We start from the raw sequence: 24,759 nt of genomic DNA, 5'->3' as shown, positions 1-24,759 counted from the left end.
GGTCTTTTGCCAAGCAGTACAGTGGCGCGTTTGCGAACAAGGGTTCAGCTTACTGTCTGTGCAAATGAACTTCGACAGAAACTCAGAAAAGTGCAGACATAGAGGTTGAGGATGGTTCAACAAGGTTGACGAAGTGTTCTACTTTAGGTATGTCATTACGTACAAGATTTTGGTTGCTTACTGGCTTCGCCGCTTCACGTGGGTGGTTCTATTGGCCGCTTTGCGAATTGATGCCGCATACGGCATTCCGGATGGATCTTGTGAGATTGCGCCTTATATCTGACAGGATACGCGACCTAGGCTGGCCGGCGAGCTAATGCACACCGTTAGTGACGTGACGGGCCGACCCCTACTTCGCAGACCTTGCGGCTTCGCGGTTGCTGGACTCCTCTTTTTGCTTATTTCTTGTGTAAAACCCTGGTGTCCTACCTTTCAAGGACGACTTTCGTTGACTCTCTCTCATTGGTGAGGTTGGTCTGGGGGAAGGTTATCGTCAGAGTCAGGGGCCTTTGCCTTCCATCGCGTGGAGGTGAAAATTTTGCTATTTCTGCTTTTAGCTACTCTTGTACCAAGCAAAGTCCTTTCCCGCGATTGGAAGTGCCTTTGAGAAGGTTCTCGTCTTCCCCTCTCTTGTCGGCCTACATACAACATCTATCCAAGAACTCGAATCGAGACCATAGATTGCCAATTCCTTGCTGAATATCTGGCCCAGACAAGGATTCCCACAATTGCCCGCCTGCCCACCAGCATGGCAAATCCACAAGAAGTTGACCCGCCCGACTGGAGGGGACCAGATGACCCAGACTGTCCATACAACTGGCCGTTGTGGAAGCGCATCTACAGCACCAGTATTCCAGCTTTTCTTTGTGTTAACGTGTAAGCGCAACCCTCTCCGAAGACAACTCGAAGGCTCTGACTTAAATCTACTCGCCCAGGTCATTCGCCTCTTCCGTCTACACCTCTGGCGCCAACGATGTGTCGGAAAAGTTTGGAGTGTCACATACTGCGTCTCTTCTCGGCCTTTCCCTCTTCCTCTGGGCCCTCGGTCTTGGTGCCATCATAGCCGCACCCGTGAGTGAATACTATGGCCGCAGGATCGTCTATCTCAGCACCGTCCCAGTCTTTGGACTATTCATCCTGGGCTCGGGACTGGCACAGAACTTCACGACACTGATTGCGTGTCGCTTCTTCGCCGGCTTCTTTGGTAGTGCCGTTGTTTCCGTCGGTGGCGGGACGAACGCCGATCTATGGCCACCCGCACTGGCGGGGTTCGTCTATCCTTTCTACTTTGTATCTCCATTCCTCGGACCGGCTTTTGGTAAGAAATTATTTCGCTGTTCTCTTATGAATTCGTCTTTAACGGTCAAGTCTAGGGCCTGTTATCGGCGGCTTTCTGGCTGAGGAGAAGGACTTTCGGTGGCTTGAATGGGTCGTCCTCTTCATGGTGGCCTTCAACTATATCTATGCCCTTCCACAATTCGAGACATACAAGAAGACTATCCTCCAGAAACGTATGCGTGCTGAGAAGCAGTCCGATGCGCCTCAAGCTCATTCGCCAAAGGTCGCCCTCCCTTCGAGTGCAATCATCCAACGTATCGTCCTCAAACCTTTCAAGATGCTCTTTGTCGAGTCCATCGTGCTCTTCATGACCATCTATATGGCATTCAACTTCGCTGTCTTTTACAGCTTTTTTGCAGCCTTTCCCTACGTTTTTGGGGGCCACTACGGCTTCACCCCAGGGCAGCAAGGTCTCACTTTCATCTCTATCGCGCTAGGCTGCGTCATTGGCTTCTTAGCTGTGGTCTACATCGACCGCAAGACCTACCCTGCGCTGGAGGCGAAATATGGAGTCGGCGCGGTGCCCCCAGAGTATCGCCTCTACGGTGCTATGGTCGGCTGCGCGCTCAATCCGGCCAGCCTGTTCTGGTTCGGGTGGACAGCCGACAAGGGTGTCTACTGGCTCAGTCCAGTCATTGCGTCTGTGCCGTTTGCCGTGGGCAACATTATGGTCTATAGCAGCGGCGCGCTGTACATCATGAACTCCTATGGTTCGTTGCATGGCGCGAGCGCTCTCAGTGCTAACAGCCTTCTGAGGTATGCGGGCGGAGGTGCGTTTCCGCTGTTCACGGTGCAAATGTTCTCCTCCATGGGGATCGGGTGGGCGAGCAGTCTGTTAGGCTTTGTCTCGGTAGTTTTGGTGCCAGTACCATGGGTGCTATACAAGTACGGGAGCAGAATTAGGGCTCATAGTCAGTATATCACGATTAAGGAGCCAACGTCTGGCAACCAGACTTCGTTGGAGGAGATGACAAGCGAAGACACAGAGAGTTGATGACCCGGCGGTAATCGGGCGAAGAAAGCTTGGGAAATGATAGACTCGCGCCGAAGTGACACTAAGACAGCCGTAAAGCTCCAGGCTGTCAGGATGCATGATTCAAAATTAGAATGAGATGGGCAGCTTCAGTCAGCAACGGCCACATAACTAGCTTCCGGGAAGACATTCGCCTAGGAAGGGACCCGTAATCGTTAACGAATCCCTGTGAAAAAGCGTGATAAATTCGCGCCCCCACGATGGAGGCGATGTAATGTTGCCTATTGTGTCAGGCGGAAGCAGAATCGTGGAGCCAGTTTAGCCCTACGGCTGTCGAGTCAAGTCACCTGGGGGTTCCAGGTATCTCATCTCGAAGAGTAGATTTATAAGTCAGTGGCGCTTCTCACATGAGTTTGCCCTTGTGATAGACCATGTCACACTTCTTGACGCTTCAACTTCCTTGCAAAGACGAGTCATTTTCATTAAGCAAGCCATCGTAAGCACTGCATACAATGGGCTCCATTCCGACTCCTGACCCGGTCCGACTGGCCATTCTCGTTACAGATGAGCCACTGCCTAGCGTATCGGCCAAGCTAGGCCGCTTCGACACCATCTTCACGACACTTCTCAGAAATGCATGCGAAAGCCTCGACCCACCGCAGGCACTTGGGTCCCAGCTCGCGCTGACTTCGTACAACGTGGTGGCTGAAGACGGTGTGGATGCCGCTTACCCCGAGCCTGAGGATGTCGATGCCGTGCTCATCACGGGATCCCGGCATTCGGCTTACGCGGACGATGAATGGATTGTGAGGCTGACGGCCTTCACTCGGAGGCTTCTGGATGAGGGCCGTGTTCGCGTCATTGGTGTTTGCTTCGGGCACCAGATCGTTGCTCGCGCCCTTGGTGCACAGGTTGCCCGGTCCCCCGGAGGTTGGGAGCTGTCTGTCACGGAGCTGGAGTTGACAGACGAGGGCAAAAAGGTGTTTGGGACTGAGAGCCTGGTACGTCCATTCCCTCACTCAAATATGAATGTGGATGAAATCCGTTGTGTCCGCAAATCCCCGGATCCCAAGCTATGCTGACCATGGGGTATTGCAATCATCAGAGCATCTATCAGACACATCGCGATGCAGTTCTCGGCCTGCCTTCTGGTGTCACATTATTAGCCCACACCAAGCAATGCCCAATTCAAGCCCTATATGTCCCTCGGAGGTTCATCACAGTGCAGGGCCACCCTGAGTTCTCACCTTTCATGATGAGCGAGATGCTACAGATCCGCCATCAGGCCGGCATTATTCCGGAAGAGCCTTTCAATGACGCCATGTCAAGGTACTCGGATGCTCACGATGGTGTTTCCATTGGGCGAAGTTTTCTACGCTTCTTGAGGGAGTGATGGAAAATCTTTTCTATAAGCCAGTCGTATGTTAATCATACAACATCCACGTCTGCAGAGATCGTTTGGCACAGGGGCCTAGTGAGACGGACATGCTAGGCCGACGCAAGGTACAGGCTCGTTGCGGACATTCATAGAAATAATGAATTATGACTATAGTCGTTCATCCTACAAGCGAAAGGAAACATCCATCATTCGTATCGTGACTCTCTACAATCCTCGTATTATATACTCGTCCACTACTAATGACGAAACTCCTCCTTTGCCTATTCAAAGGCACTGGGAGTACCATTGATTTGCGACGGTGCAAGTGTACGGCGACACGCACTGCGTAGGACCAGTCCACCCTTGTCCTCCGCACTGCCCGTACTGCGGAGCCAGGTTCGTCACCGTAGCCGCGGGCGCGGAGCTAGTCGAAGTTCGGACCGTGGTCGAAGTAGTCAAGGTAGAAGATCTAGCAGAGGAAGTCGAGGAGGTCACAGCGGCCGTGGAGCTCGAAGCCCTACTAGTTGATGTCGGCGCGACAGTGGTCGCGCCACCACCGGAGGAAGCAATAGCGCCAGAGGCGTAAAATGCACCGCGTCCGTTGGTACCGACGTAGACCAGGTTCTCCTCGTTACCGGAGCCGGCAAGCTTGGCGCTGTCGATGGCGCCGAAGCTCTGAGTGCCCTGGAGGTCCGTCCAGGAGGCGCCAAGGTCGGCGCTGCCATAGAGTCTGCGGCCTGCGGAGCCGGTGCCGAAGGCGTAGAGGTTCCAGTTGGTACCGGAGCCCTTTCCGAGAGCGATCTTGTTCGTGTTGGTGAGGGCGGTGGAGACCTGGGTGAAGGTGACGCCGTAGTCGGTGCTGTGGAAGATTCCAACGTCGGTCGAGACCCAAACGTCGCCGGCCTTGGCCGGGTGGGCTTCGACGTGGCGGATTCCGGTGGCGGAGCCGAAAGAGCCGGAGGTGGTGAACGTTGCGCCGAGGTTAGTGGAGCGGTAGAAGCTGGAGCCGGAGGCGCCGTAGAAGACGGTGTTGTTCTTCTTGTCACTGGCGATGATAGCGCCGGCTGGTATGCTGGAGACGACGGCGAGGGAACCTTGGTTCTGGCTCCTCTGCACTCCGAGAGTTGCGGTCGACCAGAGAATCGTGTCGGCATCGGCAGAGTACGCGACTGTGCCGCCGTACTGCGTCGTGCCGGCGGCGTAGTTAATGTTCCAAGTGGCTCCGCCGTCTGAACTGACAGCCAATTGTTGGGTGCCTGCAGTGTTGCCGACGCGAACGACGTTGGCGACCTTGTTACCAGCGTAGTCGACGCCTACGGAGCTAGCCCACATGGGAGTAGTCCAGGTGGTCTGGGGTGATGTGTCGAGGTTGCTCTTGGCCTTGAATGTGAATCCGTTGTTGTCGTAGTTAGCAACCAACAGCTCTGAGCCTCCGGGAGCACTGGCGAGTTCTTGTATGGACATCTCCTCGATTCCATCTGCGAGAGACTGGATATTGACCTTAGCGCCTGTGTCCCAGTTGGTAAGGTCGTGGCCACCGAAAATGGTCAGACCAGTTCCCCACAGCCAGTGGTTTGAGTCGAGGGGATCGATCTCAAGGGATTCAATCATCCAACCCAAATCTTTGGTGTCAACGTCAAGGAAGTTGGTTTTGATCCAAGGAGCCTACTCTTTGTCAGCGCAAGAGCTCTTCCGGACACATGCATTTAATACGTTTTAGTCAAGCAATTTTGCACATACCTTGGGGCTGGTCTGAGCATAACTGATGTTCTGGTTGCCGTCGGTACCCCACGTCCAGATCTTCTTCCATGTCGCCCCAGAATCAGTTGATCTGAACAGTTGCGCATCCGGCCACCAGCTGTTAAGAGTCGCAACGACCAGGGTACCGGGCTTTTGCATATCAAGACCCAGTCCACCTTGATAAGATCAGCATGAGAGCTCTCACGGTCTGGCTTTACTGATGGGCTTGACGAGTCGGGCAAAATTAAGAACAGGAGCTTACCGAAACCAAAGTACAGGTCGGAGCCCGGCGCGACAGGGGTAATGTCCTTCCAAGTGTTGGCAGTGAGGTCGTATCTCCATACGGAACCTGAAGTACCGTCATAGGGACCAGTACCGTCCGAGTACGTGAGGTAGAGAGCCTATTTCTCCTCATTAAATGGCTGTCAGTCGTTCGGGGAGTGCTTCATCACCTACCTTCTCTGTGGGCTGAATCCTTCCCTTGTGAGGGAAGTATCTGCCAGGCTGGCCAGCAACTGCGGACCAAGTTGAACCGGCGTCGTTGGAGACATAAACGGATGAAGTCGTGTTCTCGGCAACGCCAACAAAGATCCTTGAAGTAGCCCCGCTGAGAGCGGCTGAAGTTGAGTCGAAAGTTACAAAGTTGATGCCCTGGATGTCGCCGCTGTACTCGTTGTCGGCAGGTCCAGCACGGAAGGTGCCAACTGCGGTGAAGGAGGAGACCTTGGAGAAGCTTGTGCCTGAGAAGTGATCGAGTGTCAATCATATGCGTATCGAACTAGATGTTTTTGAATGGACTTGCCTCCGTTGGTACTCTTGTAGAGTCCATTACCACTTCGGGCACCAAAGTAGATGATGTTAGAGTTCTTAGGGTCTACTGCAAGACGCTCGCCATTTCCTCTTCCAGGCATGTTGCCTCCGACCTATTCGGTTGTCAGTGCTTGCGATTGATGAAAGTGGAAGCAACTCTCACCTTGAAAGGCAAATCAGTGAAGGACCAGGTCGCGCCCTTGTCGGAGCTACGGGCAATTTGTCCATTATTTGGGTCCCTAGGATCTACGTCAATACAGTCAAGCATTTGAGAACGATGCAATGTGCATACCAGCTGTTGGTGTACATGCCGACGGCGATGAAGACCTTGTTCGGGTCCTGGGGATCCAGCGCAAGAGCATCGACACCCCACCGGTTCCAGTGAGAATCATCAGCAAAACCGTTGGCGTCGGTCACCGGAGTCCAAGAGTCATCGGCATTGAGGCGATACAGCCCGCCAATGTCGGTCCTAGCATACGCTACGCCCTTTGTTGTGGGATGGAATTGAATCGAGGGAACGAACCCTCCACCGCCGCCAATCTTGACATTCTTCCAGGTGAAAGCCGCCTGGAGCGGAGCCGCGAGGGCCGCCAGGAGGAGGTTGGCGTACTTCATCCTGAGACAAAGACTTCTTGTCTTTAAAGGACGACTTGTCGACGGATGAGAGGCGGGCAGTGAAGTCACCTCTGGATCTATACTGGCAGGTGATATAGGATCTTGTGGGGATGTAACAGAAAAGGAGCAAGATCGACGAGGGCGTGGTTCACGCCGGGGCTATAAATGAATGAGTGTCTCTTCCCCGTCAACATGCCGTCGGATCGCCGGCATCCTAAAGAAACGCATCGAGCCACAAGGCACACTGACAATAAGGTCGACATCAAGAAGCCGGGCAAGACCATCGTGACTCCGCGCCGGAAATGAGACGAGTCAAGACTACAGCTCCCCAAATTCCATCAATCAACTCTCCAAAGCCATGGCCAAGTCAAATGAGGTTGCGGCCCTAAGCTTCCCGACAAGCCGGCCGCACTACTCCCGTTTACCGTTGAAGGAAGGAAAGCTTCCGCTTGGAGGTCCACGAAAGAGGGGCCACCGGGAGCACATAGTAAACGAGCTCATTTGTACACGCAGGTCCCAGGAACAACGTACATAGCCAAGCATTCCCCCCATCCTCTCGGCCCAAGATCGTGACTACCCAAAGAGGAAATCGAGGCCTGTCATCCGGGTCATCACATGATGGTTACCACCCTCCCTCTGTGGGATGACCGCGGTGAGCATGTCTGCAATTACCGTCATGGCGTGATGCAAGGCAGACAGTTGGTCCCTTGGACTTGGTTCTTGACACCAACAGAAAGCCGCCAGGGACGCGTCCCGTCGTTTCCGTGAAGTCGGCTCGCCGACGTTAGCGACGGTGGATCGGCAAACTTATCTGGTTCCTTGGTGATGGGGGTCTGCAGACTGCAAGACGGATGGGCCCAGTCCCAAGATTCGACTCCAAGAGGATCTGCTTTCCCCATGGGCGCAATGTGGAGAGCATGGGACCTGGCCAGAAGCGGGAAGCGGTAGATGGCTGAGTTGGGAAGAGATGAATTGGGAAGAACGACGAGGGTAGTTCGCCCAGACGGCGGGAATGGGGTCATTCGATTGGCGGAGCCCCGTCGGGAATGCGCGGTGGTGGGGTGGCATGGCTCGGTGTAACATTCATACCAAGTCTGGTACGGAGCGAATGCAGTGACGAGAGTCATTTTCTCAAGAGGGAATCGAATGGTGCGACAGAGTCTCCAAACGCATTTCAAGAAGCCACCAGAGGTGGGGTAAGGGCAGTAATTGTTATATAATTAAAGTAGGGGTATCGTGGAAGAAGCGTCGAGCATAAGTACCTGGGTCGACAAGCAACTCAGTGTCCAAACGCTTTGCGCTATCTCGTCTTTCCTTCCATTATCTCGTCTCTCATGTCTTCTCTTCCTCATTTCTTCCCATAATCATCACGCTGTATGTATCACGCATGGTGCTCAAGGCCGAAACACCAGCGGGAGCACCCATTGTCAATTAGATACCAGAGGAAGTCGCACCGACGTTGACGACATTACCAGCCTCGTCAACGGCAACCTTTGTCTTCTTGGTTGACTCTTTCCTCGGGTTGGGGGCCTCAAAGATGGACTTGAGCTCTTCCAGCGTCTTCCCAGCCGTTTCAACAAAGAAGAAGTAAATGATTGCCATTTCAATGCACTAAAAGTCATTAGCAACCGCAACGAGCAATGTCAATAGGTATTGGTATGAACTTACAATCCAAGCAATATACACAAGGTACAACTTCCACGCAATCTTCTCCATACCGACGGAGATGCCGTAGGTGTTGATCATGATAGCGACATTAAGGAACAGGAAGGAAAGTCCAGATCCCTTGGCGCGGGTGCGGTTCTCGAGACACTCGACAGCATACAGCGTCTGAAGCGGCGTGAAACCCCACGCGAAGCAGATGCCGAAGACGTAGATGGAGACGATGACGCCGTACGAGAGGTTCTTGTGGTTCGCCGACTCGGCGGTGAAGGCCGTGAGCATGATGTATGAGGCGAGCGAGCCGGCCAAGCCAGCCAACATCATGAAGCGGCGGCCGAGCTTGTCGAGGAGGGTTGCGCCCCAGATGGCGGCGATCATGGAGAAGATGGGGTTAATGGCGTTGAGGAGGAGTTGGGTGTTGTCGTCGGTGATGCCGGCTTGCTTGAACATCTCGGGCATGAAGTAGGATACGACGTTGTTTCCGCTATGATGAGAGCATAGTCAGTTAAATGGCCAAACGTTGCAAAGTTCGCTGGTAAAAGGGTATTACTTACGACCACTGGCCGATGAAGGCCATGGCAATAACCATGAAGAGTCTGTATCGGCGGGCCTTAGTGTTGAAGAGCTCCTTCATCTGCCACCAGGGGTTCTCGTCGGTAGTCGAGTGATGATCCTCAATGATCTCGCGGTACTGGAGCTGCACAACGGGGGAGTTTACGTCGCCGTCACCATGGTACTTGGCCAGGATCGCGAGCGCCTCCTCTGCGCGGTCCTTCGAGATGAGCCATCTAGGACTTTCGGGGAAGAACATGATGAATATCATGACTACTCCAGGCATAGCGGCCTGGACGACGGTGGGGATTCGCCATGCCCAGCTTGTCTTGATGTGGTGGTTCGATCCGTACTATCGTGGTCAGTTAGGATGTTTGGCCGCCATGGCACATAGTGGTGATACTCACGGTAGTCCAACCGGCCAAAATGTTTCCAAGCCACCAAAAGTTGTTGTAGAGACCAGCCATGGTTCCACGGGCGGAAGGATGCGCCAGCTCGACGACGTAAGCAGGTCCAGCAGCAGAAGCGACTATGGAATGTTAAAGATCTGGATTCGCGTGATTGCTGGTGAAAAGGAGGGCGACATACGAGAAGCTCCAAAGCCGAGAACAAATCGGCCTGCCACGAACTGTCCCAGGTGTTGGGCAGGTGCTTGGATAGCGGTGCCAATGAGAACAATGAAGCAGCCGATGAAGATGCACCATCTTCGACCCCAGCCATCTGCGATCATGCCGCAGAATGGGAAACTGCAAATTTGGCCGACTTGGTAGATCATGAAGACGATACCAGTTGTGGAACCGGCGCTCGAAAGTCCGAAGGTCTCTTGATAGGGTGGCATGGCGTTGATCGCTCCCATGAGGGACGAGTCTTGAGAAATATCGTTAGCTGATAAACGTACATCCGATCAACTGCGTGGTGTGTAAACTCACCGAAGCCGTTCATGGTTGACACCTGATGGACAGCATATTCATTAGCCCAATTCAACCAACATTGTAGGTTCAGAAAGTCTTACAAGATAGCCGATCGCCATGATGCCGTACAACTTGATCATATTGGGCGACCACCAGTTCACTTGCTGCTCCGCCGTGGCGGCAGCCAACGCGACGGAGGCGGCATTGATCTCCTTCACTTCGCCGACAGCGGCCTTTTCATCGTACGCGGGTGGCTCATTGTCGTGTTCGACCACCGCCTGGCCCTTGAATTCGTCTTCGAGTTTTGCCATTGTGGCTCCGGGATTGGGCAACTGGACCGCAGCGTGCTCGTTCTCTGCTGTTTTGTTCGAAAGTGGCAACGGGAGAGGAAGCAGACGCGCGCGAGAGAGATGCGCGAGATGGGCCGATTCTTTTAAAGAGGAAAGCAAAAATCTGGCCAAGGCATGGGATCAACAGACAGGGACGCTTGTCAACGCGGGCCCAACCAACGGGTCGGTATCCATCCTCGAACTACCGTTACATGAGTTTCCCCATCTTGCGGTGCTCCCACACACCGTAAACCCGGCCCCCAGTCCCAGCTTTGGATATGGGGTGAACGTTGGTGGTGTTCCCCACATGGTGAGAGACAACCAGGCAATGGGCTGGTTTACACGGGGAACACGGAGCCGCGGCACGTGGACGAGATTTCAGCGGAGTCTTGCGGCGACTTGACGGGGCTCAAGAGAAAAGGTTATGATATGATGCGTTCTTGCGCTCGCAAGTCGTTACTAGCAGTTCAATCGCTAATCCTGTAGCACTTGGTAAAGACGGCGCCAACTTTGAAAGACGGATCTCCTCCGCACAGCTTCGCCTCCTCATGGTTACCCCATCTCGCCTGGATTTCGACCCCAGGTATCGGAGAAGATCCAATCCTAGCGTGGCAGAAATTACAATGCGACGTGTGATTCGTGTGGTTATCCATGTCGGCTCTTGATGCAAGGCAGCACGAGAGACCCGAGATGGGCTGCTGGTGAGGGGAAGCGCAGCTCAAAGTGTACATGCGACGCGCCGGTTTCCGGTTTGGACGATGAGCAGCGTCAGCCAAGGCATGTCGAACCAACAGAGGGATGGTGGCGGCGGCAGGCCGATGCAGTGCCCGGCACGATGCCCGGCAAAAAAGTCCGGTACGCTACTCTGGAGCAAGTTTAGGCCGTGACGGATGCGGCGCAGTGAGATCAAGAACGCGTTGCCGCAAGTCCAAACTGTTCAAACACGCGCTACGGAGTGGGTACTGCAGTGCAGTATCCGTAGTAGGGATACAATGTTAAGCCTGTCACGGAAGAACGCCGAGACTAACGACCCATGAACAGGTGGTTGGGCGAGCCGCGACGGAAAAGAGGCAAAATGAGAGAAGGAGAAAAGTAAAAAGCTCGGGAAAAGGAGGAACGAAGACCGGGTGGAGAGGCTCCCCCGAACCCCAGACGGGGTTGAAGGCCGAGGCCACAGTTCGGCGCTAGCACCGACTGGGGAATTGCGGGTCCGGGGATAGGGTGTTGGACCCTGGCGGAACGTACCGCTTCATGAGGAGAAGCAAAGGATTGGTCGCTGAACACGCTGGAGGAATGGAGAAATTCTCGGATGGAGCCCCAGCATGACTCGGGAGTTGGTCTAGAACAGAAAGCAAACGGCTCGTGTAACGCAGGGGATTCGGGCTGGTCTGGTGATGCGTGGAGCGGTTGATATATCATCCTTTGAAAAGAGCAACGGTTCCCATCACTTTGGAGTTTGACGAAGTTGCCTGAGGTGCCAGCAGTCGGAGCTTTGGCCGAGGATATCCGAAATGCTCCCGGCCGGTGCTTTGTTCCACCTCAGGCACCCAGACCTTCCAGGTGTTCGGTCGACATCCCAAGAGCGAAACAGGCATTGACATGTCACGTGCATCTTTGTTTCCCTGTTGCCTTACTTGTGGCCTCAGGACTCAGGGCGAATCTAGGTAATCCTCAGGCCCCCAAGTTTAAACTCCAACTCTGAAGCATTACCTAAGCCCCTCTCAACCAATCATCAGCTACCCCGCTTCCCCGAATCCTTCCCCTTGCAGCTGTTCCCTCGTGATTCCCCCGCACTCCCTGACGCTGCACCGTCTCAGGTCGGGTGCTCAGGTGACGTTCCTGACCGTGGAATCCTGACACCTGGGAGCTCGGCTCGTATGAAGATGGTGCCAGAGCTCACCAGCTCCGACCCCAAAGCTCCAATCGCCAGTGTGCTCCTCCACTTCCACAATCTCCAGGACACCACTTTCAAACCTCTATCCACTCTCAACAGCTCATTATCGTGTGAAATTAACCTGCTATCTACACTACTCCATATACCACCACGCTACTCGAGATACCGACTTGCATGCCCCGTCAATTCCTCATCTCCGTTCATCGTGTCTCCACTGTCCCCGTCTTTGTCCGTCCCTTGAACCCACATCCGCATCCTCCTCCGCCTCGGTCACCGGTGCCGAGCTCTGTACTACCACCACCATGTCCGACATCTCCGATGACTACGTCGACATCTCTTCCGAGACTGACCTCCATCTGAGTGTCTACATGGAGAAGCTAGGCCGCCATCGTCGTCTAGGTAGCTCGTCAAGTGAGGGATCATCATCCACAGCCGGACCCTCCAGACAAGAGACAACCTCCACTGTTGTTGAAGCTCCAACTCACTCGTTCCCAAAGAGCCTTCCCGATTGGAGTAACCTCAAAGTGCTCCATCGCAACACCCTTCCACCACGGAGCTACTTCTTCCTGTACAATACTGAAGAGGACGCCCTTACTAGGGATACATCCAAGTCCAAGTCACTCCTACTTTCCGGAAAATGGAAATTCCACCTGACAACATCGCCTTTCCATGAACCTCGGGACTTCTACAAGACCGACTATGACACCTCAGAGTGGGACGACATTGTCGTACCTGGCATGTGGCAATGCCAGGGCTACGGCAAGGGTCCTCAATATACCAATCTCAACTTTCCCTGGCCCGTTGATGCGCCCAACATTCCCTACGATGACAATGAATGCGGCCGACATGTGACGACCTTCAAAGTTGGTGACGACTTTGCGGACCACCAGCTGAGACTACGCTTCGAGGGTGTCGACTCTGCCTTCACCGTCTGGGTCAATGGCAAGGAAGTCGGCTATTCCCAAGGAGCTCGTAATCCCAGCGAGTTCGACGTCACGGACTTTGTCAAGGTCGGCGAGGACAACCTTCTAGCCGTCGAGGTCTACCAGAGATGCGACGGCACATACCTCGAGGATCAGGACCAGTGGTGGCTCAGCGGCATTTTCAGAGATGTCTACCTCCACGCTTTCCCCAAGTTCCATCCAATCGACTACCACGTTCACACTCTGCTGGACGATGACTACAAGGATGCCACCTTGAAGGTCGACGTCGAGATGAGCCAGGGCGCTTACGTCGATATGAAGCTCCTCGACGCTGATGGCAAGCTCATCGCCAAGGACATGAAGATCTTTGACCGACACAATAGCTTCGACATCCGCGTCAAGAACCCGCACAAGTGGACGGCCGAGACTCCATACCTCTACACCCTAGTCCTCAACTTCAAGAAGTGCAGCCTGGTTCAGCGCGTGGGTTTCCGTCGCGCGGAGCTGATCAAGGGGGTCTTCAGCGTGAACGGCGATCCCATCAAGATCCGTGGCGTGAACCGCCACGAGCACCACCCAGACTCGGGCCGCGCCGTGCCTTACGACTTCTTGAAGCGCGACCTGCTCTTGATGAAACACTTCAATGTCAACGGCATCCGTACCTCTCACTACATCAATGACCCCCGCCTCTACGACCTCGCAGACGAGCTCGGTATTTGGATCCTCGACGAGGCTGACCTCGAGTGCCACGGCTTCGGCGTCCTCGGAAACGCGGGCGAAAGTTGGGCCACAGACAACCCAGATTGGAGAGAGGCCTACGAGGATCGCGCGAGGCAGATGGTCCAGCGCGACAAGAACCACGCCTCGGTCATCCTGTGGTCTTTGGGCAACGAGTCCTTCTATGGGCAGAACCACCAGCACATGTACGACGTGATCAAGAGTATCGACAAGTCACGTCTGGTACACTACGAGGGTGACTGGAATGCGTCGACGGCGGATATCTACAGCAGGATGTACGCCTCTGCCGAGGACATTATCAACACGGCGTCACAGAAGGACTGGGCCAAGCCGCTCGTGCTGTGCGAGTACATTCACGCCATGGGCAACGGCCCCGGTGGTATCAAGGAGTACATTGACGCCTTCTACAAGTATCCGCGATTGATGGGAGGTTTTGTCTGGGAATGGGCCAACCACGTAAGACTAGAAGCTCTCTAACATCGCTCGAACACGTACTAACAATACCCAGGGCCTCCGTACGACGAACGATGATGGTGAGGAATACATGGGCTACGGGGGTGACTTTGGCGATGTCCCCAACGACTACAACTTTGTCTTTGACGGCCTCTGCTTCGCCAATCACACGCCTACCCCGGGCCTGGTCGAGTATGGCAAGGCCATTGAGCCCGTTCAGACGCTCGAGATCAAGGGCAATGAGGTCACCATCATCAACCGCTACGATATCGTATCCTTGGACCATCTCACAGCCACCTGGCACATCGTTGCGGACGGTATGGTCATCGGCGGCGACCAGGAGGTCGAAATCCCCAAAGGTTTGTTGCCCATTTCTTTCTTGTCCCCGATCCCTTCCATACAGCTCATCTGACACATCATAGGCATCAAACCTCACACCAAGGCGCACCTCAAGATCAAGGGTCTTCCCAAGAACCTCACCGCCGAGGCCTACCTCCACATCGACTTCTTCCTCACCAAAGGCACCAATTGGGCCAAAAAGGGCCACCGTGTCGCCTTTGGCCAAGTCGCCCTCTCCAAGGCCCCCTCCATGGCCACAATCCTCTCCTCCCTCTCCAACCCCTTCCTCGACCCCGTTCCCACCATCCAGCAAACCTCTCCCTCCCTACTCTCTATCACCTCCGCAACAGGCCTCTCAACCTGGGGCCTCGACCTCCAACTCGGCACCCTTACCTCCTGGCGTAAAGCCTCTCACCCTCATATCGAGCTTCTAACCACACCCTTCGTCGTGGACTTTTACCGCGCCCTCACCGACAACGACCGCGGTGGCCGCTTCGGGCAGCAATGGGAGGATCGCCGACTGCATCAGACGAGCCACAACATCAAGCGCGTAGAATGGCGCAAGGAGAAGCACGGTCTTATCGTCAACGTCCACTCCCGCATCGCGCCGCCCGTCCTCGCGTGGGGCGTCGACATCTACACCACCTACACCTTCCACGGCGAGGCCATCTACATCAAGATAAAGGGCAAGCCCAGCGGTCCGCTGGTGCCGGATACCTTTGCCCGCATCGGCTTCACTTTCGGCCTCAAGAACGTGGAGAAGGTCGCGTGGTGGGGCCGTGGGCCCGGCGAGAGCTACTCGGACAAGAAGATGGCGCAGGCCTTTGGGAACTGGGAGGAGACGGTCGACGACCTCTTTGTGGACTACGAGTTCCCCCAGGACGGCGGCAACAGGACCGATGTCCGGTGGGTCGAGTTCCGCGGACAGCTGCCCGATGAAGAGGGCGTGGTCGACCAGAGCAAGCCCGCCGAGCGTCTCATTCGCGCCCGCTACGGCGATCTGGAAGGTGCCTCGTTCTCGGCCATGCACTACACCACCAAGGACCTGGACGAGTGCAAGCACCCGTACGAGCTGCACAAGCGCAAGCGGGAGGACACGGTCGTCAGGCTGGACTGGGCGCATCACGGTCTCGGGACGGGGTCCTGTGGGCCGGCGACGCTGCCGCAGTATGAGCTCAAGAGCAAGGATTTTGAGTTTGAGCTTGTTCTGGATTAGTCGTGGGATCAATGTATATGTAGCTTAAAGTTGAGACTGACATGAAATTGTAAAATATGTTCCTTCACTTTGCCGAGATATTCCAATTTCTGGGATGATCAACGTCATGTTACCGTATTCACTGTACCCTTTCCACCACACCTATCCCCTCCCGTATCAAACATACTGATACGCCCCAATCTCAACCTTACTCTCCACAAGAATCAACCCCTCCATGGCCGTACACTGACTGTCCCAATCAACACCCCACTCCCGATGCCCATGCTGCGACGTCCACCGCACCCTCACAAAGGAATGCTTCTTGCCCTCGATCGGACACGAGTAAAAGAACGGCCTTGCCGACGCGGCCGGGTCGCCGAGGTTGATGAATTTGACGAGGCGGAGCTTCTTGGTCGCGTCCGCCGGGTCCCAGATCTCGACGGCCTCGAAGCAGTTGAAGTTGGAGCCTTGGGGCATGGTGTTCCATGTCAGGGCGTCGCCTGCGGTGTAGCTTATTACGCCGAAGGGATCGAGGTAGACAAGTTGGCCTGGGGACATCATGGACTGCGGGGGGAGAGATTGTCAGGTAATTGAGGAGAACAGTAGAGAAGGGGGCAACGAACCTTCATCCTGCCAAAGGAGCCGTCTACGACGGTGGTGTTGCCTGGTGGGCAGGAGCCTCCGCTGAAGTCTGGGCACCAGGTCGTTGGTCTTTCGAGGCCGATCCAGAAGCGTTCTTCTTCGACGTTGACTAGCTGGTCGTGGACTTTTGGTTCGGAGGGGGCGAAGGTCCGGAGTTGGTAGGATGCGGCGGATGCTAGGGTGCTGATGGCCAGCAGGGAGAGGAATTTGGCCAACATCTTGTCGTTTGAGTCTCACTGTTGTCTACCTTAGCAGTGGTGTTGTTTCCATGCATGAAGCGTTTGAAGTGAGGAAGGAAAGAGAAGTAAGGAGGAGGACTTTGCAAGTCGAGGCCGTTGGTCCGGTCTTATTTCCCGGCTCGTGGACCAGTAAGGTAGGTATGGCACGAGTGTTCTATTTCGATTCATAGCAGCCGTCAAGGTAAGCCATGGCCTTCAGCCTACCTTGCATGAGCGTTGAATGGCTGACATAGATCCAACGTTCTGGTGGTGAACTGCTGTCGACCAGATAAGTGGAATATTGCCTAGACATCAAACCTTGTTCACAGTTCAGTACCATGGACTCGTGCAATCTATTCTCAGTCAAAACTAAAGTAACAAATGCAAAATTTCCCGGATTATCGGGACCATTCAGTTCCACGCGATGAGATCGAAGGGCGATGTTGACTTTGTTGAGGCCTGTTTGTAAGACGCTCATTTTGTATTTGGTGATTCTTTCCCTACGAAGGTACTCCCTTGTGACGGCGTTCAATAGCTCGCGTCGATTGAATAAGTGTGGTGTATTCTTCTATTCTAGTGCCAATCTTGGAGATCGCGATAGCCTCAGACCTTACGTCTGTTATAGCTAATGAAAATGAGGTGAAATCGGACTGACAGCACCTATTGCGGATGCAAGTAATCCTCAGTCGCCTTCCCCCGAGTCATCATCCCTGGTACTGCAGAGAGAGTGATATAAACGCAAGCCGTGCTATCCGCGCATCCCGTGGATACAATCGCGACTTTAGCTTGCGAAACACGCGAGACCTGCAACCCATGATCGGCGGTATGCAGTGAATCCTCGAAAGATTTGCCAAGGGAAGTCCTGCACTTCCAACGTCCAACGTGAATGTCTAGCAGATGTTTACCAGCCAGTTATCATAGCTGAAACGGGCACGAGATGCAACAAAGCAGCTTCAACAGATGAAATGTGATTAATGAAGTATAAATAGTTAAGCAGTCGCTCATCTACCCGCTGTAACCGGCCAGAACTAATGCACCCAAACGCCAGCCAGTACCCAAAGCCTGTCTATCCTCTTGACGCTCTAGATCTTTCTAGATCTTTTCTATTTACAAAGACTCCTCCTTATGAATTTCGATGCCCGCAGGTGCGCCAACCAACGTCTTGCACTGCGCGTAAATGACGAATTGACCAGCAACCAGACCGCACGTCATGACAATACGGGGGCCCAGACCGGTAAGAAGCAGCCTCTTGGGGCCAAACTCCTTGGCAAGCTGGAACATACGGCTCGTGGCGCCCTGGTTCTTGTCACCTGCACCCTTGTTGATAGCGGAGAGCAACGTGTCGGCGGGGTGAGAGAGCACAGCGGCCGCGACACCAGCGACGACACCAGACGCAAGCTCCACTCCAGTAGACTGCAGCTGCGTCATCTTGGCCTTCCTCTCGGGTCCCATGGTCCGGTAAATCACCTCGACAGCAGCCTCATGCACAGAGAACTGGCCGACAGCATAAGGCACCTGCTTAAACAGCAGCGGCACAAAGCCAGAATAGAACCCCTTGAACCCTTCCTCGCGCGCAAGGCGCATGAACCCGGACCCCAGACCAGTCGCGAACCCGCGCTGGGAAACGAGACGAATGCGCGTCGCCTCGAGGGGGCAAAGCAGGATATCGGCAAAGAATTCGGCGGTGGCAGAGGCGCCGAGGTAGATTGCGGTGCGCTTTTCCACAGCCTTGTCGGGGCCGCCGGCGAGGGTGATGAACTGCTTCTTGAAGAATTCGTAGCCGGCGAATTTACCACCGCCCTGGACGAGGTAGCCGACGGCGGTGGGGCCGAAGCCGGTGAGGAGGGCGGATGCACCTTCTTTTGCGACGATTGTGCGGCCCGCGCTGATCATGTTGAGGCCCTTCATTGCGTCGTCGACTTGGATTCGCGTCTTGACGACGTCAATTGGTGTCGCGGCCTGTAGTGAGTATGAGCATTTTTAGTCGAGTGCTTGTGAGGTTCTCTAGAGGATGAGGTGGTTGGCTTACACCGTGGGTGAGGGTCGCCGCGAGGGCGCCTGCGCCAAAGAACTTTCCATAGTCGACTGGTGTGAAGGTCGGGAGTTCCGATTGTGTTGTTTTTGATGCCATTTTTGGAGTGGAGATTTTCTGACGATATTCCTAAAGAACCCAAGACCTGAGAAATTGTGCTACGACTGAGGGAGTGCAAGAAAACAGCCAGGAATGTGGCTGGCCGTGGAATAATAAACGGCGGGAAGGTGCTCTTGCTCTCTCTTGTCCGTCGTCATTGCGCCCAAAGCTCCTGCCAGCTCCCAATTGCCTTGGCAGGGGTGCTGTGGAGCCGAGGTGTGGAGCTGACTCATCAATCAGTGAGCGTGCAATGACGTCGATGTCCCCTTGTCTCTCCAAACGCGGCAGCCACGCACCAAAACTGAAGGCAGTGACGGAATGCCCGCCGGACCTCTCGGGAACCAGAACCAACAAGACTCAGGTCGCGCCAATTCCATCGCTCGGTTTCGGCTCTTGGGACGGTGCAATTTTCAGCTTGGAAGAGTTTTTTAGTTTTTATTTTTTTCTAACCCTGCCCTTGACGACATTTGCGCTCACTAACACTCTCTGGGTCCCGAACTCCTTGCCCACCTTTTCTACCCACGATAAGCTCCGCGATGCCGTTCGTCCCGACGTGCGGCTCCTCCCGCGCCGCGATTTCAGGCGAGACTCCGACGCCGACACTGGGGTCTGAGTCGATCTCGGGGTTCACGAGCAGAAGCTTTGCCTTGCCCCTGTCCGTCTGTTTTCATCGAATGAAATCGCGTTCATCTATCATCATGCTTATTCGGGCCTACGATTATATCCGCGGGTGGGCATCCAGCGATGTCTGAATATCTGATAATAACGGGTCTCTCTGTCTCTACCTTATATCGGCTAGCTGGCCATTCTCTATTTTCTCTTCCTTCTCTCCCGTGATGTCTCCTTGTCCGATGATATAACCATGGCTTCGAGCACCGACTGCCAGCGCTACCCTTTTCCTGGATTCTCCTGAGTCTAAGATAGTCAGAGGATTCACCCAAATCATCAGGAGCACTCCATCAGTGCAGTCGATGGAAATCGAGAAATGGCGAACAGCGAGAATCAGAAACGCATGCCTTCAGTTTCGTCAAGAGAAGGGCCTGGGGTGACCAAGTCCTACGACCGGGCTGGTTAAACTGGGCAAGTGTGCGGGATCCCAGTTCTGATGTTGCTTCAGACCTCGATTCGAGCAATCTTTGAAAACAAATTGGCCGACCATCCGGATCAATTGACAATCTCTAGGCTTTTCGTTCCATCCTCTTCAGTACTTCTTAACGGACTCTATGGCCGCTCTCCTCAAGATCCACGTACACCAGCGACCACCAAGCCTGTTAACCCCAATAACGGTCCTCTAGGGAGGGGTGCAGGGTGACGAGGGCGTCCAAATTAGCGGAAAGTCGCCTGACTCGACATCGCTGCGGGGTCCCAAGCACCCTAAGAGGGAAATCTTAAACGATACATCACCCGAACCAAATTCTCCCAATCCACATCTTTTGTTCTCACGCCTAATTGTCGGCGACATAGCAAGCATCATATCAGATAAGAGATCGTTCTCTGATAGCTGGCACTTGTTTCATATGCCTTGTGTCTATGGTTGATCACGGCATCCGGAAGCGCAATGTTACGACTCGCGATCGCACAGGCTGCGTGACCTGTCGCTCCCGCAGACTGAAATGCGACGAAAAGAAGCCCCACTGTAACAACGCAAGTCCACATCTCGCCAGTCTTGTCAAGTTTGGCTCTGACTGTGACTCCATCTAGTGTACAAGGCTCAATCTCGAGTGCGGCGGTTATGCGACACCGATCAAGTTCAGAGATCAGACAGATCTGCTGAAGCGGAAACATGGCAGAAAACGCAAAGAAAAGGCACAAACGCCAGCTCCGACTGAGCCATCGCCTTCGTCGAATGCCCAAGACAGTGTAGAACCGACATTGCAGTCGCATCAAGTTAGCCAGCATGTTGTGACACCGGGAGATGAAACTTTCCATTCGGCTGACGAAAGCCATCAAACCTTTGACGAATCACAAGAATTATCCCACTATGAGGCGGCCGCGTCACTCGCCCTGATATCTGGAGGCATTCACCAGGACTCACTGGTTCCTGCTGGTGGGCATCAAACAGAATCGCCCTCGTTCTACACGCCATTTGATGACACGACTCTGCAAGCTGATTCCACTCTCGGTGGACTAGAAGAATCCAATACGGATGATGGGCTTAACACCTCTTATCAGGGCGTAGCCACGCCGAGTTCCACGCCAGTCTACCCACGTATTGACTCGCCTTTCCTGCGACAAAGACAGTCAGATCAGGCGAATCGGCAATTGACTTCAGTGCCAACGATTCCAGTCGGCTTGTTGGAGAGCGCAAAGTTTGCCGAGGACATGGTGTTTTATCACCATTTCACGGATACCTCTCCGTACGGCACCCTCTCAATCTTGTCACTGAATGATATCCTACAGGCTGAGCACCTTGACAAGGCCTTCTTCCACGCTGCATTGGCCTTGGCGGCGCTGGATATCTCTCAGGCAAGGCCGACGGAGGCGCTCGGTAGTAAGGCGGCACTGCAAGCCCTCGATCACTTTGTCACTGCCCTCGGTACGGTGCGCATGGCACAGCTCGACGATGAAGGGGTCGCTACGGGCTGTCCGCCGAACCAAGACAACGCCATCTCATGGCTGGCGACTCTTCTACTGCTGGCCAACTTTGAACTACAGAGAGGCCAGATGAAATTGTGGTACATCCATAGCCGGGCTGCGGTCACCTTCCTGTCCCAACACCTCAACCGCGTGCAGGAGTCGCCGGTGGGAGAGTCGCTCATTCGATCGTTCTCGAGGATCGCCGCGCTTCTGGACATCTTTGACAGGGCATACTCTGTACGATACAGCATAGCGTCTCCAGACGTTTCAGACTCTTTAAGCAGATCTCTAGTAAACTCGCCTCATTCGGCAGACCGGCTGCTCTTCATCCTACCGCGGGTCATCAAGCTGGAAGAAGAGTGGAGGAGCAACCCCCAACACGACCTTCACTGGCGAGAGCAAGCAGAAAGCCTTATCGAGGAGTTAAAAGCCTGGCGAAAGACCGTGCCTGACTGTGACGTGCCACCCTTACACGAGCACACCGCAAACCCTTACAATGAAGATGCAGAAGGACCTGGCATCTCCATCAGGCCCCTCAGCATCCCGGACGCCCCAGAGCCCGTCAAGGCTGCAACAACCTTCATGCACTACCTCGTGTCTCTCCTCCGCTTGGAAACGAGATACCTGCCCGGCGCAGTGCGCCAACTACCCCCCAAAGCAAAGAAAATCGTCCTCCTCGTCTGCCGCCTGGCAGCAGGCGTGCCCTACGCCTCCTGCGCGGCGGTCAACGCATACTCCCACGGCATGGTCGCGGCGATGATGAACTGCTATCACATGTCGGAGGAGCAGGAGGTCAAGGACTGGGTCAAGAATTGGATCGCTGGATTCCCGCGGGAGAGGGAGGGCATCTGGAACGTGCGACACGCGCACCGCGTGCTGAATTACGTTGACCAAGAATACACGCGTCGCGGCTCGCGCTACAACTGGGAGATCATCAAAGTTCGACTGATAGACCTGGAGACAGATGCCACGCCAAGCGAGGACGAGGAGACGGACCCTGACAAGTTTTCGGTCGAGATTTATTCGCGGTGTAAACGGGGTTGGAGTATTGACTTTGTAGAAATACCGTAATAGGAAATCCGGAACGCCCATGCTTGTGGACTCCCAGCGCACCAATGACGATGATGACAATGGAATTTTGTGAAAATGAGAAGATCTCGGAATGTGGGCTCGGTATCCGATGACATGCAGGTCCCATCGCCGAGGATTTTTGGCTGAAATTTTCTGCGGGATGACGGGCGCCGGCCGGCGGGCCTCCGATCGTCAGCCGGTCGGTGTGGGGACGGTTTAGCGTGCTCGTTCTCATTTGCCGTATTGGGTAATTCCAACAAATGGTTCAGATTCATCACTTGCAGCTCATCCTGCTCTGCCATCACAGCAATTGAGCTTAAGCTCGAGCTGGAGGATGATGTCAAAACAAAAAGGTGCTTATCCGGGAGTTTGTGGTTATAAAATATGGACGCGCGCTCTCGATGTGCACGGTGAACAACAAATTAGGACATCCTACTCGTGATTGGAACCCTTGAGCTTCGTCCACCACCAGAATATCCAGATTCATCTCCGTTCCTACCATTGAGTCAGGACATCAAGATGAGTCCCAGCGCTATCAGCACATCTTCGGCGACATTGCCAAAAGCGAGTGGCCTGCCCGACAATGGACACCCTTACGCAGAATTGGACGTCACCAAGATGCTCAAGACTCTTGTCCCCGAGGCAGACCAACTGCCCGTCCCAGATGCCCACGATCCAGTGAGATTAGGCCAGAACTGTACAACGGCACACATGGTACAAGTCCCATGGGCTATGCAAAGTGGCTGGGGAACACCCGTAATGAGTCCCTACGGCAAGATCGCCCTCGAGCCAACAGCAAGCGTCCTACACTACGCCACGGAGTCCTTCGTAAGTCCAAATACTACACAAGAGAAGCTTTTAAACACGAATTTCTTCTTCCCGATTCATGAACCCAAGAACTGACACCCTTACCAGGAAGGAATGAAAGCCTACCGAGGCCACGACAACAAACTCCGCCTCTTTCGCCCAGACCTCAACTGCGCCCGCCTTCTGAAGTCCAACGCCCGCGTAGGCCTCCCCTCCTTCAACCCATCCGCCCTCCTCGCCATAATCACCACCTACCTCGGCACAGAATGCCCCCGCTGGCTTCCGGATCCAGGCACAAACCTCTACGTCCGCCCCGCCATGGTCGGAAGCGGCTCCGCGCTCGGTATCAACCAGCCGCCCGAAGCCTTGTTCTTCCTCTTTGCCGCGCTCTTTCCGCAGTCTCTGGGAGGAGGATCGAAGAATGCGCCGCACCCGGGCATCAAGTTGCTCGCTAGCAGCCCTGAGCATATCCGCGCCTGGCCTGGCGGGTTCGGGTCCGCGAAGGTGGGCGCGAATTACGGGCCTGCTATGGTTTCGCATGCGGCGGCTAAGGCGCAGGGGTGTACGCAGACGTTGTGGTTGTTTGGGGAGGAGAGGATTGTTACGGAGGCTGGGGCGAGTAATTTCTTTGTTGTGTGGAGGAAGAAGGGGGGTGAAGGGATTGAGCTTGTAACTAGTTCTTTGGACACGGAGGTTATCCTGGATGGCATCACTCGACGGAGTGTTTTGGAGGTTGCGAGGGAGAGGCTGACGCGGGAATCGACGGCTGAGACTGAGCTTGCCCCGCTGGATGTTGTCGAGCGGCCTTTTACTATGGGTGAGGTTGTGGAAGCATATGAGGAAGGTCGGCTAGTGGAGGCCTTTGTTTCTGGCACTGCGGTAAGTTTAACAGGTGTCTTTCTGGCTTATCAATTTCTCTTAGCTTACGGGTCATATACAGATGTTTATCACCCCGGTCTCCGTGATCAAGCATGGCGACACTGAGATTCAATTCCCCATGATGGTTACTGATGAGGGGCACAAGACACCGCGCTCCGCGTACTCCAACACCATCAAATCCTGGTTGGAGGATATCATCTACGGTCGAGTAGAACACGAATGGGGATACGTCGTTGCTGAGCAGTGAAAGGCAATTCAGGAACGGATTTCCTGCCTCACTGAAAGAAGCGTATAATAGATGAAACGAAGACGAAGGTGTGACTATAGTTGGAGAATGGGCTGCATTTTCTTGTTCACGTACCTTAGATCTCACAGAACATAGAACTCAGAGTTGACAGAAGGCCGATTTATCACCGTTGTCAGAGTAAAGCGTATCATATGTCTGCTTGTTACCTCACTTACTCGATTAATATTTTCTAAAAGTCCGCAACGGCGCAGCCACTTACTCTCAAAGGAGATATCTGGACAATCAAGCCTATGATCGAGCTTAGCCGCTTGTCGAGGCAGCAGTGGGAGCTTATGAT

General features: G+C 54.3%; 9 protein-coding genes across 9 annotated transcripts; 5 read left to right on the top strand and 4 right to left on the bottom strand.

Moving 5' to 3' along the window:
- Window positions 1–748: 748 nt before the first annotated feature.
- On the top strand, window positions 749–2,332 carry CABS01_14305 (major facilitator superfamily transporter; the record flags this gene model as incomplete). Its single annotated transcript, XM_060547645.1, has 3 exons — window positions 749–876; window positions 936–1,318; window positions 1,374–2,332. The coding sequence occupies 3 exons, from the start codon at window positions 749–751 to the stop codon at window positions 2,330–2,332; spliced, it is 1,470 nt and encodes a 489-aa protein (XP_060393544.1).
- Window positions 2,333–2,823: 491 nt separating this feature from the next.
- CABS01_14304 (glutamine amidotransferase class-I) lies at window positions 2,824–3,704 on the top strand (the record flags this gene model as incomplete). The annotated part of the gene is made up of 2 exons (XM_060547644.1): window positions 2,824–3,312; window positions 3,417–3,704. The coding sequence occupies 2 exons, from the start codon at window positions 2,824–2,826 to the stop codon at window positions 3,702–3,704; spliced, it is 777 nt and encodes a 258-aa protein (XP_060393543.1).
- A 270-nt stretch (window positions 3,705–3,974) lies between these two features.
- CABS01_14303 (fungal cellulose binding domain-containing protein) lies at window positions 3,975–6,854 on the bottom strand (the record flags this gene model as incomplete). Its single annotated transcript, XM_060547643.1, has 7 exons — window positions 3,975–5,354; window positions 5,430–5,605; window positions 5,692–5,830; window positions 5,886–6,169; window positions 6,244–6,352; window positions 6,403–6,478; window positions 6,532–6,854. 7 exons carry the CDS (start codon window positions 6,852–6,854, stop codon window positions 3,975–3,977), a joined length of 2,487 nt encoding a protein of 828 aa, XP_060393542.1.
- Window positions 6,855–8,285: 1,431 nt separating this feature from the next.
- CABS01_14302 (uncharacterized protein) lies at window positions 8,286–10,290 on the bottom strand (the record flags this gene model as incomplete). Its single annotated transcript, XM_060547642.1, has 7 exons — window positions 8,286–8,465; window positions 8,523–9,000; window positions 9,071–9,420; window positions 9,476–9,597; window positions 9,657–9,935; window positions 9,998–10,019; window positions 10,081–10,290. The coding sequence occupies 7 exons, from the start codon at window positions 10,288–10,290 to the stop codon at window positions 8,286–8,288; spliced, it is 1,641 nt and encodes a 546-aa protein (XP_060393541.1).
- Window positions 10,291–12,504: 2,214 nt separating this feature from the next.
- CABS01_14301 (glycosyl hydrolase family 2) lies at window positions 12,505–15,871 on the top strand (the record flags this gene model as incomplete). Its single annotated transcript, XM_060547641.1, has 3 exons — window positions 12,505–14,319; window positions 14,372–14,675; window positions 14,739–15,871. The coding sequence occupies 3 exons, from the start codon at window positions 12,505–12,507 to the stop codon at window positions 15,869–15,871; spliced, it is 3,252 nt and encodes a 1,083-aa protein (XP_060393540.1).
- Window positions 15,872–16,027: 156 nt separating this feature from the next.
- On the bottom strand, window positions 16,028–16,710 carry CABS01_14300 (uncharacterized protein; the record flags this gene model as incomplete). The annotated part of the gene is made up of 2 exons (XM_060547640.1): window positions 16,028–16,414; window positions 16,474–16,710. 2 exons carry the CDS (start codon window positions 16,708–16,710, stop codon window positions 16,028–16,030), a joined length of 624 nt encoding a protein of 207 aa, XP_060393539.1.
- Window positions 16,711–17,817: 1,107 nt separating this feature from the next.
- On the bottom strand, window positions 17,818–18,841 carry CABS01_14299 (uncharacterized protein; the record flags this gene model as incomplete). Its single annotated transcript, XM_060547639.1, has 2 exons — window positions 17,818–18,669; window positions 18,740–18,841. 2 exons carry the CDS (start codon window positions 18,839–18,841, stop codon window positions 17,818–17,820), a joined length of 954 nt encoding a protein of 317 aa, XP_060393538.1.
- A 1,223-nt stretch (window positions 18,842–20,064) lies between these two features.
- On the top strand, window positions 20,065–22,489 carry CABS01_14298 (uncharacterized protein; the record flags this gene model as incomplete). The annotated part of the gene is made up of 2 exons (XM_060547638.1): window positions 20,065–20,088; window positions 20,543–22,489. The coding sequence occupies 2 exons, from the start codon at window positions 20,065–20,067 to the stop codon at window positions 22,487–22,489; spliced, it is 1,971 nt and encodes a 656-aa protein (XP_060393537.1).
- Window positions 22,490–23,008: 519 nt separating this feature from the next.
- On the top strand, window positions 23,009–24,422 carry CABS01_14297 (branched-chain amino acid aminotransferase; the record flags this gene model as incomplete). Its single annotated transcript, XM_060547637.1, has 3 exons — window positions 23,009–23,317; window positions 23,405–24,175; window positions 24,237–24,422. The coding sequence occupies 3 exons, from the start codon at window positions 23,009–23,011 to the stop codon at window positions 24,420–24,422; spliced, it is 1,266 nt and encodes a 421-aa protein (XP_060393536.1).
- Between the last annotated feature and the right edge of the window lie 337 nt (window positions 24,423–24,759).

The sequence above is a fragment of the Colletotrichum abscissum genome, assembly GCF_030869225.1.
Source record: "Colletotrichum abscissum strain IMI 504890 chromosome Unknown Scaffold_52.1, whole genome shotgun sequence".
NCBI classification, from domain to species: domain Eukaryota; kingdom Fungi; phylum Ascomycota; class Sordariomycetes; order Glomerellales; family Glomerellaceae; genus Colletotrichum; species Colletotrichum abscissum.
The sequence above is the reverse complement of the archived record's forward strand: the minus strand, read 5'-3'. Positions and strand labels throughout refer to the sequence as shown.